Source organism: Pungitius pungitius, chromosome 8, assembly GCF_949316345.1.
Source record: "Pungitius pungitius chromosome 8, fPunPun2.1, whole genome shotgun sequence".
NCBI classification, from domain to species: domain Eukaryota; kingdom Metazoa; phylum Chordata; class Actinopteri; order Perciformes; family Gasterosteidae; genus Pungitius; species Pungitius pungitius.
Genome location: NC_084907.1, coordinates 16,973,952 through 16,990,013, shown reverse-complemented (window position 1 = coordinate 16,990,013; position 16,062 = coordinate 16,973,952). Strand labels below are relative to the sequence as shown.

The following is a 16,062-nucleotide window of genomic DNA, read 5'->3' as shown; positions in this document are numbered from 1 at the left end:
GATGGACCTATTGTTTTGCCCCATTTCACCCTGTGGCCAACATACTGTTCAATTCAAACTGTTCTCTTTTACTTGGGCATAAATCATTTAATAAGCTTGTAGATGTCTTTAGGTAACGTGTCATGTTCACGGCAAGCTGCAGCGCTACTTAGTACAATTTGTATTGCTGTATTCCTACAAATACAGCTGTGTTTGTATGCATGAGTAGATGATTTATTTTCTTTATGTTAGAGGAAGTGCTGCTCTCTTCTGGCCAAAAACAGTAGTTACAAATATTAAAATGACGCCGGAGAGCCGTTGTAAAAGGCATTGTTTTTGTGGTGCAGTAGCTGGCTGCAACACGCTGCCATTTAACTGCTAAGATCGTCTTGACAAGGATAAACAAAAGGGAATATCTGATCATTTCTCATCACTTTGTTTGAAAGGGAGGGAGACATTGTAATGTATATATTCATGTATCAGGTCAAACTATACAGTGTCATTTTACATCTCAGGTCACACAGATATAGAACACATAAGAATCTAGAACACATAAGAATCTACAAAACGTTTAGTTTGTGCTGCTAATAGCAATATAATACAATACCAGGATATAAAAAAAGACCAGTGATTTCAAAGGGATGTATTGGACAGAGCAGATACCAAACAATAACACTTACAAAAATTACATTAATGAAATGCAATTTAAAATGTTTTCAGGTGAATGAAAATAAACTGCTGCTTTTTGCAAATTATTTGGTAAAACAATAAAAGGGGTTAATATTAAAGAGAATGGTTTACTTTGTTTCTCCGGCTCTAATAAGTCTGTCTCTCTGTTGACTGTTTTTCAACTTTGTGAGAATAAAAAAAAAAAAGTGAGACAAAAAAACTACACCAAAGTTATCTGTGATTGCTGCCTAACTGTCACATTAACATTAACCTAATGCGAATTAGCTAGAACTGTACATGGTCCCTTTTAAATTCAATGAGTAATAAAAAAGGGAGAAAGTACAGCTAGACAAAGCAACAAAGTCATATATTGTGCCTCTCAACGGCACTGGCATCCAAAAAGCAATATTAGAGCTACACCTTGATATACTAGTGAAACACACAGCGCACAGTTATGTCCGAGGCCTCCACTCATGGACATGCAGCTCTACAGCACACAGCCCTCCTTACAGTCCGGTCGCCTCGTCCCCTCCTCTGCCTGGTGGCGGGCGTGGGGATGGCTCCCCTGTGAACGCTGTCCTGGCTCCTGCAGCGCGGAGCCCTCCCGTCCCGGGCTCCTCTCGGGCTCCACCTGGAGGTGGGCGCGGACTCGGTGTTGCTGCGCCACAGTGACGCTGAAGTCGATGACGCGACACTCATACGTGCCCTCGTCTGACGGCTTGACGCTGGAGAGACGCAGCTTGTGGGAGATGTTGCTGCCGGCTACTTTTACCACCTGATGGAGACAAAAGATGAGGTTTGATGAAGAACGGTAAACTTCAGAGGCCCGGCTGCAGGTTCTACCTGGGCCTTCTGTGTGCCGTCTCACTACAGTTGAATAACATCGAGTAACTTCCTGAGGACGTCAATGTCAACTCATATTAACACACAACACTAACATTTTAAGTGAAAAAATGTGTTGCATGAAGCTCAACACCTACAAATTCACTAACTGCGTAGTTATCGGTCAATGCATAAAAACAATTATCGGCTTAACTGGCCCTGACGGCTCACCACTGGTGAATAGTCACATGTTCATACAATTCAAAACTCCTCAGGATGCCGTTAAATGAATAATCTGGCAAAAGCCTGGATGGATGAATAAATCTACTAGTTTTCTTTGACCTTTGTTCGTGCAGGCTGACAGTTGAAGCAAGATCAACTCACACTAATTTTGGAGGCGTCTTTGGAATTTTCCTCCAGGGGTGCATCCTGTGCAGAAATATTGATGATGCGTTAAAAACAGATGCACATTTCTAAAAGCATCAATCAAAAGCAAAACATTGACGTTTGATGTTTTCTTAAAAAGGCTTGTAGCTCTCCTTGTCTCTGTGGCGGAGAGCTTTATGCATGTAGGTACGCGTGCTCTAGTGTGCATGTTTAAATGTGTCGGTACGAGCACACACTCCACAAGCCCAAGCACGTAAGCCTTTGAGCTGGAGAGTGTGTCCGAATGTCTGTATGCAAAGCCACGGAGGTATTCTTTCGGGCATTGGTATGAATTATGCATGGAGCAGACAGATTTTGAAAATCGATTTTTTTTTTCCTCAGTGCCAATTATAATGTCTGGTGGCACAACAGGGGAGCCTGAGTTCCCCCGTGATGGGAGAGAGTCAACCTGATCCCCCCCCAGTGCTGGCAAATGCTAATCAGCAATTAGTCCTTGGTTTCCGTGACACTGCTTCTGCTAGCATTGCATTGGATTTCCTCTTGCCTGACACAAAGTGAGCTTTAAGTTCAGTCCGAGGAGTGCTGTCCAAATAAATTAAATTGCAAAAACAGTTATTGAGAACATTGCCGAGTGAAATAAAAGCATTAATGCTGTCGTAGATCGATAGGCTGCTTGACCATATGCATCTGAAAGATAAGGGGAAATGAGTTGCATTTGATTTTTTCTATGGATATGGATATGTCGTTTTTTCGATATTGAATCTTTCAAACCATGAGCAAAACACAAAGATTGGGTTGACAATTTGCACATGAAACACAAGACATTTACTCGCAGAAAGCCCAGGATATGAGGGAGCATTTCTTTGGACAAATGTTGAGCTTGTTGCATTTTATGAAAGGAATTAATCATGATACGGACAATGCTACCAAGTTTTTTTTTTTATTTGTACATGTATCACTGTGTCTTGGTGTCTTTTTGATGTATGACATATAGTGCTTTTCTGTTGTATTTGCTGGGCATCTGTACTCCTCCATGGGCACATCCATGAAATCGTATAAACGGATCATAAAGTGCATGTTACATATATTATGATTTATTATGTAAACTCGCAAATATTTGGAAAAACATCTGTAATACAAAATATTTTATTTATTTGAAATGATTCCCCCGACTGCACAACAAAATGCTTTCTTTGCATCTTACATTATTAGTGATCCGAGCAGGCTTCCCTTGCCGGCCTCTGTTGTCCTTGATGTACCACCACTGGATCTCCAGCGCGTAGGAAGGAGCGCCTGCCCCACGGAAGGAGCATGCCATCTCTACATCCTCGCCGCTCTTTGTTGTGATGTCATGTGGCACCTCTGTAAAGAGAGCTGCGAGATAATAAAAAAAAAAATAGGAAAAAAAGATTAAGTGAATATGATTTCTATGGCTTCTCCCAAATGACAGAAGGACAAATCCCCAAGATTTCTACTTCTCAGGGAGCTCAGTGATGGTGTCACGTTGCCGTCGTTACTGCATCACATTTCGGCAAGAAAATAAATGGTGCCACATGGATACAAGGTGTTGGTAGCCAAGCCAGAGAGAAGGAATCATCCCAACACACCCGTGCTTTTTGTAGAATGAGCATGTTGCTTTCTCTACACAGCAATTATCTGCACAGGTCCACATTTTCACTTTCTTAGTATTTCTGGACAAACTGTTGGAGGTGTTGAGACTGTGAAAATATGCTATTTATGTTATTGAATAACATAATCCTTCTTTTGATGGTTCAGCAGCCAAAGCCGAGCTTAAAAGTCCACCAGTATTGGAATTTGGAACGTGTCACAACACTTCAATTCAACGCACACACACCGCAACACCACCTACACAGAGAATGTTTACATTTATTATTATAATTCTTTATACAGTCCTTTGCATTTTTATTAAAATTTACAAGGTATTTTGACTTGCAAGGGTTGGATAGTAGAGGGCATGGACAAAGCATGTATATACCTGGTTAGAAAAGAGAGAAGTCAGTGGCGTTTTCTGTAATTGTCGTGCCCTTGATGCGCCACTGGTGGCTGCTAGGTAGTGGCCTCATTTGTGAGAAGATGTACAGGAGGAATGGAGCCATACAGGGGCCAAGAGGAAGAGGCAAGAGAGGAAAAGAGAGCAGGGAAGGACAAGGCCAGAGGTGAACTCGTCCAAATGTTGGGAAAAAAGACATTGAAGGAAAGTGATGGTAAAAAGAGAATGGCTGTAAAGCAGTGGGACTAGACACACACACACACACACAGTGAGGAGACAGAAATATGCGTTTTAGAGAGAACTATTTGTACGTGAATTACATATGGAAAAGGTAAGAAAACTGAGAAGCAGGTAAAGTTCACCTTGTTCATGCACCATGTCCTTAAAGTTTATGTTCTCCCGGTTGCAGGCTGTTAAAAGCTTCAGCTATATTCAGAGTACACATGAACAGATTTACTGTACACCCCTGGCAAGGTACAGAGTCATCTATTAAAAGTCACTACACCACCAAAATACTCATTTTAACAAAACGAAAAAAGTATAGAGATCAACACAAAATGTTTGCATTCTATTTATTGTTTTATACTACACATGTTTTATAGTACATGTTCTTGTTTTGTCATGGCAACAGGAAGGTCCATTACGGATGAGCAGACAGCTTGATGATAACTCCTTCTTTTACTATTCTCTCCAGCTCTCCTCTATCATGCAAATTGTTCTGAGTTTGGAGGAGACAGAGACATTTCAGTTACTCAGTGTACCTCTTCAGTCCTTTTCCAGCTCTATCTTACAGCAGAGCTCTTATTAAAAGTCTGAGAGGCATAAGAAGATGCAGAGAACATACTGTCTCGCTGGGTTCTAAAGCTCACGTCAGGAGGCAGCTAAACAGAAAGCGCTAATTCAGATGAGAGAATCCGAGAAGTGTGCTATTCAACACATAGTCTATTTTTATTTAAAACAAAACAGGAATTTTTCCTTTTGAAAAAGGTTTTTGACCAAATTAAAAATCTTAAATCTCAAATAAAGTTCGAGGCCAAAAGATACATTGGTCCATATTAGCATATTGCTAAAAAATGTCATGCATAGATTTTAAAGCCAAACTGATTTATTTGAAATACTGCAGTGTAAGTAATTTTAACGGAATTCTAACGGAATCACCCAATTCATTTAATGCTGAAGATTGAATATATGATTATTTCATTGAATCAAGAGAATTCATCTGAATGCACCAGTAAACGTCTTACAATTTTGTTGTTCAAACTATCACCACATAATAAAAAAGGTATGAAAACAGAAAAATAAGATACTAAGCTTTAGAAGCAGATACTGTACATGTGTTCCTGAACAGGATTTTAATGTCTGTGCTGGTCTGTGAAAAGCGTCTCGTTAGTTATTCTGATGCACAGCGAGACATCTTCTCTGGGACATCTTCCTGTGGCGCTTACTGTTCCTCCGCAACTGTAATCACAGCTGGGATAATGATTCACTTTCATCTAATGATCCATGTTTTTCCTTATGGCAGGGAAATCTGTTTGGATAGCAAAAGCAACCCAATATGAGCTAAACACGTAATATGTTGGCTCATGTCTGTAAATCAAACAAATAACACACATTTCTGTCACAATTAAAAAAAGACATCCTGAAGAGAGCAAAGTTGAGGTAAAAATGCAGATTTCAGTTTTGAAAACATCTTCTTTTCATGTATGTTTCCAAAACAGTATTGACTGTTTGAAACAGCACTTGGTTGAAGAGGATCTGTAAAGTAAAGAATGCATCCCTCTTGAGATATATTGTTTTCTATTATTTCTTACATTTTCTTCCTCCCATATACATTTTTCACATATGGTGCCAGAACTGAACCCTGCAATATGAGGGGACCTCAAGTACAGCATATGAGAAAAACAACCCAGAGCGGCCTTTCAATCATCCATTTTCTTAGAATATGATGCAGGCGCTGGCACTTTTTTTTTAGTCCTTAAGATACAGTATCCACATACTGCAGCATCTGTCCCTCTGAACAGGCTGCGTTCCACAGAAAACACTGTGTGAGACATACAATACAATACACAAAAACAAGTGAGCGCACAAAGATTGATATGGAAAGAGATAAGGGAAATACTTAAGACCAATTACCTCTAATCTTAATTTACCTTTCCTAAATCGCCTACGAGTGGTTCAAATAGGCGAGCAATTTGTTTCAATAAATTTCCTTTTGGGATAATTTCACAGATGGTTGTGAGACACTGCATTAGATACCTCCTGCCTTTTCGTATCAATGGCAACCCCGTTCAACAAATTGCATTTAATAAACAGTTCATACCTTACAACCAAAGTGGGATCTAACTGTGAAACCAAGGTGTGTCAAAAGTCAAAGTCAAGTCAAAATGGGGATTGTCAATAAAGTCCAAAGCAGTTGGACAGGCTTATATCTGAGAGAAAATAACTGCACTTTCCCATTCCCCCCCGTCAACTAATCCATCTCTTCCTTTCCCGTTTGAATCCTTTCGTAAGTCTCTCTCTCTCCAGCTCAGTAACATCTTCCACAAATCTCCCCCTCTTGCTGTGGATGATGCTACTCTTCCCTCTCCCTTTTCTCCTTCTACCTATTAGAGGTTCTTTCAACCACTCAATCCTATTGTCACCTTCTCCCCTGCTTTAATTCAGTTCATTTTAACACTGTTTCCTCCTCTCTGCGGCCCTTTGGCTGAGTGGGCAATTTGTGTCTGTTGGCTTGCTGGTGTGTGATGCTTTTATCTCTCAGAGTAACTCACTACATCTCTGGCAGGTATTCAGCATCACGGGAGGCTTCCACTCTGTGTGTGTGTGTGTGTGTGTGTGTGTGTGTGGTCGGCATGCAGTGTATGTGTATAAATGGAGCTGTGTGGATTTAAAATGTATATATATATATTGGGGCTACTTTCTGTTTCTTTAACATGTTTAAAAGAGCCTCTTCACTTTTGTAGTCACACACACACACAACCTTGTACTTCTAATCTTCATTCTAAGCCGCACCACAAAACCAAAAAAGTCTGAAGCCCAAAATAGACAACTGAAGGTCAGTACCGGAGAGGATTGGTCAAAATGTCCTCACTCTTTAAATGGATGCCCAAAAAGCTGTAAAGTCACAAAAACGCACACACATAACAATCAATGCAAATCCACGGGTCAGATCAGAACGAGGGAATGCATGTATTACTAAAATAACTTTATCCATTAATCATAGACTGTTTACTGAAGGTCATATCCATCAAATGAAAAAACAAATAAGTGACTGTGCGAGCAGGAATTTGCAGCCCAAAACAGGATTATGGTAAATATCATCTTACGGCGATGTTTTGATGCTTTTGGGGGAGTAGAGCTCCCAAAATAATTGTTTATGAATCCCTTTCTTAAATGACATCAAATAAATCAGTCGCCAATCGATGGATTGTTTTAGTCATTATCCATGCTCTGTGCATTTGATGATTCTTCCAATTTTAATTATTCACTGCAACCATATATATATATATATATGGGCAGTTGGGACTGTTGATAGCACGAAATAAGATACGATGCGACGTAACATGGTCAACGAGGATCCATTGGAGAATATAAGACATCCAAAATGAACATAAACTCTTAAATTAAAAATGCAAGACTTGATATTAAGTTCACTTCTTTAGCCAGTTTCAAATGAATAAGCTGTGGTACCTTCGTGTGTTTGCAAACTCGTGCCTACACGTCATGAAATGCACCTTTGATCGAAATTTGAAATGTGATTTTAAACTGCAACAAGTTGCTCTAAAATATGAGAACAAACTTCTTTTTATCTGAACCTGCTCACAAGTCGCATTTATTTCCCTCCCAAGCATACAGCATAAAGAGGGCTCCTCAAGGGTTCCTCAACAGCTCTCTGCCGCTCTTTCCCATGTTAGTGAAGCAAGTGAATGGAAAAATGGGCCGGTACATGTACTGCAGGGCTGATGAGTGGAAGTGGAAACAGCCTGGAGAGAAGGTGGGGGAGGGGCTAATTCAGGTAACTGCAGGGTTAACGAGGACAGAAGGAACATGTGTGGAGCGGTCAGGCGATAAGTGGAGGAGGAAAAGCGCAACTGCGTCTGGTGGATTATACAACAACAACAACAACAAATGTTCCTGAAGAATAGGGAATCTGGTGGAAGAGGAGGGACAGGGGGACAGCTTGACACAATACATTAATTAATTAAATTATGCTTGGATTTTAGTGCATTTTGATCTACTGATTCGAGCATTCAGACATTTTATGACAATTGTCACAAATACGCTCAAGTTTTACGAGTTTTATAAATACAGCCCTAATCATTAGTGCCACTAAATCATGCTGTGGTATAACTAATGCATCCTGCGTCATTGTCCTTCCTCCTCCTCCCGTTGTCGAGAGTTATCAAATAGCCTTTCAGTTTGCTGTGCAGATGCCCTCATCAAATTGCATCCTAAAAACCACCTGTTGACTAAAAATCTCTCCTGCTGAGCTTTACGGCAACGTCAGGCTCTGACCAGATGTTTCCGTGACTGAAATCAATCAATCAATCACACAACCTTGAGAGTGCTTAATCAATTGACTTCCATTCACAAATCGCATGCACACTGGGTAGTGTCATCTAATAGTGTGGCACAAAGAGTTTACTTTTCAAAGAGTTTACTTTCCTTGGGCTTTTCAATGTATAGATTTTCCCAAAGGCGGTAAAGTCCGAACCGAGTAGAGGACGGGGGTACAGTTCATGCATTTCTAATTCACTTCGATATTGATCAGTAAGCAATATAGAAGTGAGGCGTTTGCTTACTATCCACCAAAGACTCATTAAAAATGAAGAAGAGAATAATGAAAAAAAAAGCAATATAGTGGAGGACATAAATATGTGAACAAATGCGTTGCTCTAGCCCCAAAGAGACCACTAAATATTTTCACACTCAGGTCCGAGGCAAAATGAGACGGATAAATCCCGCCTGCGAGCCGGAGCGAGGTCAATCCATCAATCCTCCACCTCGCTGCGTCTCCCATCCAGCTTCGGAGCGAGCTCGAGCTGTTTGAGGCTGACTAAATTACACAAGGCTAATTAGCATGGACAGGAACAAGTGTAATACTGTATCTTTGCAGGTACACGTGTGTGAGCCAGAGACAGAAGCTTGCAGCCTGCATCGAGCCTCAATATGTTTTTTGCCAAATAATTTGGGAATAAGGCTTACATTTTTCCAATAGTGTTTACTGTTTTTGAACAAATCTCATGAAAAGATCAAAACCGTACGTCGCTCATCACATTCAAGTCCAATCATTTCAACCAGTGGATGCTGGTGGAAAATGTTCTCGGTGGGGAAATCAAATCAATTTCCCCAAACATCCCAGAATGATTCAATGCAACACAACTAAGGTATCAGAGACACATGCCTACTTTGCAGTTAATATATAACACTCATTTCCACACGCAAAAAAGCAGTAAATAACCCTTCAACAACATTATTTACCTCACCCTTACAGGCAATTCAGTCTAAAATATATGTATATTAACATACTCTCCAGCCACTTCATTAGGTACACCTGTTAAATTAACACAAATTGCTAATTAGCCAATCACATGGCCGACAAGACAACTTGCTGAAGTTCAAACCAAGCATCAGAAATGGGATTCAAGTGTCTTTGACTGTGACATCGTTGTGTTTATTTTCCACTCCTGATATTACAGCTGATAAAAGAAAAAATATAGCTGTATTCCCATCCAAGAAATACGGGTGTTTTAGAAATCTTATCACACACTGAAGCAACCTTTTTCACCTCTAAAAGCTGCCTCCTCACGGGGACAGCAAGTAAGATCAGGGTCATTAACTGAATGTTTCCATCTGGGTTACATCCGTAAGGCTCTGGAGAACAGGGGCCTGTTTCAATAAGGAGGTTCAACCAACTCTGAGTTAAAACTTGAACTCTGAGTTGACTTACCCTGAGATGGGAAACTCTGAGTTTTCGGTTACAGAACAGCTGAAATGAGTTAGTTCAATCAACTCTGAGTTGACCTACTCTGAGTTAAGCGCGTGCACCACAACTATAAAAAGCCATTATCAATGGAGCGCAGATATTACGAGTCACCATGGCAACAGCGCCAGACAAAAAGAGGTCTTCATATTTTTCACCAGCAGAACTGGATGTGCTTATGCAAGCATATGGAAAGTACGAACATATATTTTTTTTAAAAAGCAACACGGCTGCAGCGGCGAAGGACAGAGAGTTAGCTTGGGAGAAAATAGCTGCTCGAGTCAATGCGTAAGTTTACATTTGAATTACTGTTATACAGTGTTGTGTGTAATTAATTTCTATGTAATCTAAAAACTGTAATTTAATTCCGTAATTTAAAGTAAAATATGATTTAATTGCATTAAATGCTGCATAAACTATAAAGCAATTCTGTATAAAACAATAGTGGATTTAACATCAAATTTTAAAAGATATATTTTTTCAAGAATAATTCATGCAATTGTATAATGTTTATTTGAAAGCATTAAAAGTGCAGTTTCTTGTCTCTCCTTGTATTGTTCAAGTGGTTGAGGTTGATATGGGATTTAGAAAGTAATTAGTAATAAGTAGATCAATACTTTCTAGAGATAGTCATTATTACATTAATCTAATTACACTGTTGAAGAAGCCAGTTGTAGTTAGTAATATAAGTGACTTGCCCAACTGTTATAATATCAGAAGTGAAACTGGAAGAACAGTGTGTTATTCAACCTCATTTTAATTTTCATGTAGGTGCAATCCTGCAGGCATTAGAAGAACATGGCAGCAGCTGAAAATATAAATATATAATATAAAAACATAATTCAATCAGGTAAGGCTTGAACATATCATGGTTGTAGTCTACCTGACTTTACAAACATTTGACATATAAATAACTAAATAGCATCCAGTGTCTAGCAGTGCAGCAGCATTTTTGACATGGGTCTAAATGTTCATTCTCATTTGACTACTCAGCCAACAGAAAGAAGGCAGAGGCTCGCAAAACGGGGGGAGGACCTGCACCACCACCTCTGACAAATGCAGAGGAGATGGCCCTGAGCCTGAATGCTGGAAGGCCAATGGCTGAGGGAATTCCTGGAGGGACACTTTCCTTACAACTCTGCAAACAGTAGCCTTACTGATATGTTCTGCATCCCCAATGTTATACAGAAAACTACCATTTGCAAAGAAACGTAATGCAACGCAAAGCATCTGCTCGGATGTTAGAGCACGGCCGCGATGGCTGATGTTTCTGATGTAAGGATGGATGAGATTATGGATGTATCTTATTGACTGTAAAGAAAAACGGTACCGCTCAAATAAAAATGAATATGGATATGACAAAAAATCCACTCTGGGTCTCAAAATCCTCTCCCGACGTAAATGCAACTCCCTACGGATTAATGCAGCCTCTTCATCCACAGGATCGTCCATAAAAGGACATGCCATTTCATTCACTTGATTTGATGCGCTCTGCGTGACTGAAATGTGCGCAATGAATGAATACCGAAAGAATGAATGAGGTGATTAAATACCACTTCCTCTTTAAAAAAGGGGAGGAGACGAAATAAACTCTGGGTTTCCCGAAGAAAACCTGCTCCCGACCAGGTTAGGTTCACAGAGTAAGTTGCCATGGTAACTGACTCTGAGTATAAGTTACCTCTCTTTCTGAAACAGGCTTGACTTACTCTGCTTTCTCAGGTTTAACATACCTCCCATTCTGAAACAGAAAACTCAGAGTTTCCCTCATTTCAGGGTTAACATACTCAGAGTTTTCACTTAACCTCCTTTCTGAAACAGGCCCCAGAAACGATTCATTGAGAATAAATCAGCCACAATAAATACCAAGACATTTAAAACCCAGCTTAACATCACCAAGGTCGAATGTAAATAGTACATTGAACAGAATCTCTGTTGGAAGAGGAATTTTACTAAGTCGATGAATGGCTTAATAATCAGGGGAGCCCCAAAGGCACGGTAGATGAATCAACAGGAAGTACCTGCAATGAAAAAACTTTCAACGTGAATGCAGATGATCAACTAGAGGAAGAAGTTACTTATGGTTTCTGGGAAAAGCCATGGCCGGCCAGCCCACTGCGTGCACAATAATAACACTGAAAATATACAAATAAGCAGCCTGGGAATTTGCGTAAAAGTAAATAATGGTTTCACATTTAGCTTCGGAATAAACAGAGCGGAGTCTCCTTGGGGGAAACAATCGCTTGCTGCGAGACCTTCAGGCTTCATTCAAGGTGGAAGGTTAACCAATGAAATAAGAATGGAGCCGGTAATCAAGCCAGCAGCTGTGTTCCTGTTGCCGTCGGTATTCCAGAGTGAATTTTATAAAGCCCATGGGACACGAGATCCAAACGCTATTTCTGTGTTTCCTCCGAGTGTGCAGCAACGTGAAGCAGCGTGCCTTGTTGACAGCAGACACCGGAACTCGGACATTTCTGAGAATGCACGCTGGACTCCATCTGGTCTCTGCACGGAGGAAAGACAACAATATGTTCTACTCGAGTATGGTGCCCTCGATAACCTTTAAGCGATGGTGTTGTGTTATCACCAGACGCGAACAAGCTGCCTGCTCTGCAAGCCGTGACATGTGAGATGAAGCTGAACACAGTTTCGAAGCAGTTTCACCTTGGCTTGAGGAACGTGGGAAGTGGTGTCTAGTTTGAATATTGTAGCAGGATAACAACCAGAGGAGCAACAGGTAGATTGACATGTAGCACAGAATTGATTTAATCACAATCAATCAATGTTTCTGTGATAGTGTGGTCCACTGTGACAGCATGGCTGTACAATCTGTTGCCCCCCCTACACACATGCAGTCGGAGCTCCATTAGAGCCAATGCAAACTGCCGGGACTGGTCATCCTCATTAGGAGGACACCAAGCAGAGGACTGGCAGAGACACTTTGGGGAAGCGTAATGAATCGGTACACGCCCCCCCCTCGCTGTGAAAGTGCACATGTGATACACCGAACAGGATGAATGCTGGCTTGGGCCGTAACACTGTTTGCCAGTCGAAATGAAAGGTACACAATTGACGCCGCGGCATCATCACGGGCAGGCGGGTCTCTGACACTTTGACACATCGTGGCCCACAATGAGGCGAAGGCACCAATCCCCTTAAACCTGGTCGCTTGACTTCCCTCCAAACGCATTGTTTTCGTTTCGGAGGCGTTTCTTCGTGGAAGCTGCAGTGTTTGGGCGGACCGGGGCCTCAACCAGATGCACTTATCTGGAACAAATAAGTCCGGGCTGAATCTAACAAGCACTCCACAGAACAGTGCATCCAGTGGCTCGGCTCTACATGACAGCTCAGCCCCCCTTCGCGAGGGCAATTTATCAAAGATCTTGATTGAAAAAAAAAAAAAAACAGAACAAGACAAATCTCCTGAGGAGTACTTAGCCACGAACAGTGTTTCCTGTTGCTGGGGTAACAGTGGAAAAAGGACGGCATTTTCTGCATATTTTCTGTATCAGACCTGAATTCCTTAATAATGTCCCCCCTTAAAATTAAAATAGTATCTTCTTTATGGCCCGTCTGAGCCATGAAGTAGGAAAGCACACAATGATTTTAGACAATTTTAATTAGGTCCTTGGGGATAAATGCTACTAATTTATTTTTCAACCTGTCCATGACATTGAATTTATTTGAAACTGCTGCACGCTGCATTCATTGATGGCGATTGAGCTTGAAACTTACTTGCTAAACAGTAAGATCTCAAGAGACCACTGTCGAGACAACTGTGTTGAAGTGGTTATCACACAATTTAAGTAGACAACAGTAAATCTATGTCTGGAGGTGCTGGAGAAAAGTAGTACTGCTTTCAGGTAAAAATGACAATGATGTTTGAAAGAGGTCACAGTGAGACAAGTAACAGAACATGTATTTTAGAATAAATATGAAATAGTATACATAACATAACAGGTCTCAGCAGCTTGGACACATGGACTCCATCACCTTAAAGCATCCAAGTATGGAATCACTCACACAGAAATATTTAATTAAAGGTGGTTTAAGGAGTCTATAAAACACAATCAGACACCATAAATTTGCTGAAAGCTTTAATTGTAATTTGGTCTGGATCTATTAATACCACTTTACTATGATTCGTTTCATCTCGATCATTATTACTGTTGGTCCCCCTTTCTTTAATTAAAAGAAAACGCTGTTTGAGCAACTATTTTAGTCATCAGCGACGGATATCACTGAGTCAAAACAATAAAAGGCCTTTGCCATTAAAATATAAGCCACTAATTTAGTTCACTAATCTGAGTCACAAGGTCAAATGTGTATGGTTAAGCACCACGAGGAGTATTAAACAACAAGAAACCCACCCGATGAATTTTGTTGAAACAACAGGCGACAAAGTGTGAATGCTAATCCTCTGTAATGGTGCTAAAGTATAATAAGAGGTCATCCAGAGCCTCCACACTTCCTTGAAAAGCACAGAGTGCAGCACAGATCACACAGATCACCTTTCTCCTTTGGGTGAGAACACTGAAGGCACATGGGGCTTTCTCTTTTGCTTTTATGGTTCACCTCAGCTTGCATTTTGTGTCCACCAGCGAATCCTGGGCGGTATGAATGTGATTAATCTGATGAACGTGTTAAATGAGGCAAATAATACTGAACTGTTGCTCTGGTTTTGGTTTATTCTAGATGCTTGACATCAAAAACTAGTATTTAATTTTACTGACAAACAAACGTACATATCATGCAATGACAATATTTACAACCTGCTTTTGAGAGGGGTTCATATTGAATTATGAAACATATTGAAACATGACATGAATGAAAAGCAGTCATCGTGCAATGAAATTGGGTAATAATGATTCCAGAGAGTTCAAGTGAGACCAAAACGTTGGCACAAGGAAGGTTGAAGGATCAAATCCCTGATGTGGCTCGGTTGATCATCAATTATACATTTCTTACACACACAAATGAAACTGTTCACTGGCCATCGCCAAAATACTCATGTTATCATTTTACAGGATCAGTACCAAGCCAGGACGACAGTTCACAAAGCTCCTTCTACGATGCAACCTCCACCCATCTTGATCCGGGCTACACCGGTCATGATTCATGTACAAAATCCAACTTCTAGTTTAGTTTATATTGGCATTGCTTTTAAGCTAGTTTAAATAACCAATAAGTCTTTATTGCTGGAATCGAACCTGTGATGATGCAATGATGTGATGATGAGTCCTATGAACTATTATCACATATTTTCAGCAATAACTTTTGATTTGATTTTTCGACAGATTTAATTAACCATGAAGGTATTTTGGTTAGGAGCTAGTTTTGGCAGATGCTGAAACAGCCTCTTTTGTTCAACAGCATTGGTGGTGTTGAAACTAAGTGCCTAATTAATGTAAATTTAATGGTTGAATTTGACTTGTGCCCAGCCATCCATAAGTTAGTGAAAGTCTTCTTGTAGTGCTTTGTCTCAGACGCATTAAAAGATAATGAAAGGGAATTATTCATACGTTTGATTAAACCCCCAACCAATACCTTATCAAGATCAAAGTAAGACTGCAATAATAAACTTAAAAAAACAACCAATGTTCTTCAAACCCCATCATTCAATCCTCCTGATTATTCATATTGTAGATTGCATATTTGCATGTTTCCAGTCTACCACCAACACACAGACGTTAAAGAACTTACCATTTCCAGAGATGCCATTATCCACCTCGCCTTGTTCGACGTTGAGTGCTGCGTTAAGTTGAAAATAAAGTCCCGCGTATTGTAAAATCCGTATCATCACTCCAAATGCGGCCATTGCTTCAGTTAGTGTTTCAAGCAGTTGTATGAAATTTGTTACATTAGCTGAGGAGCATCGGTAAAATAACCCCGCCGGCGCTGAGCAGCCGTCACAGACATACAGCTCGGGCTGCAAGGGAGAGATGCTGCAGCTGCTCCACTCTGCGGGAGGAGATGATGAGTCCAGTGGAGGCGGAGGGAGAAGCAGCGTGGAGGCAGGTGCAGCGGCTCCCTCTCGAGAGTCAATTAGGCGGAGTGATCTCACTGAGCTGCTCTCTTTCGACCTTTTATCCTATCAATGTTGCAATTCTTTAATATTCCCGAACATTTTTAGAAGCACTTTTAATTTTACGATTGACTAATTCTATTGAAATAAGTGTTTTATTGAGCTCTTTGTTTTCACCCTGAGGTCTGT

General features: G+C 40.5%; 1 protein-coding gene across 1 annotated transcript; it reads right to left on the bottom strand.

Annotated features, from left to right (window-relative positions):
• Positions 1-607: 607 nt before the first annotated feature.
• vstm2l (V-set and transmembrane domain containing 2 like) lies at positions 608-15,828 on the bottom strand. The gene is made up of 4 exons (XM_037491199.2): positions 15,552-15,828; positions 3,062-3,231; positions 1,855-1,899; positions 608-1,423 (listed from the first exon to the last, which is right to left on the bottom strand). The coding sequence occupies exons 1-4, from the start codon at positions 15,664-15,666 to the stop codon at positions 1,136-1,138; spliced, it is 618 nt and encodes a 205-aa protein (XP_037347096.1). The 5' UTR covers positions 15,667-15,828; the 3' UTR covers positions 608-1,135.
• Between the last annotated feature and the right edge of the window lie 234 nt (positions 15,829-16,062).

Coding starts and splice junctions, on each gene's coding strand:
- vstm2l (XM_037491199.2), bottom strand. CDS start 15,666: ATGGCCGCATTTGGAGTGATGATACGGATTTTACAATACGCGGGACTT. Junction 3,232..15,551: donor TAATGGCATCTCTGGAAATG/GTAAGTTCTTTA, acceptor ATTATCTCGCAG/CTCTCTTTACAGAGGTGCCA. Junction 1,900..3,061: donor CTGCTCGGATCACTAATAAT/GTAAGATGCAAA, acceptor ATTTCTGCACAG/GATGCACCCCTGGAGGAAAA.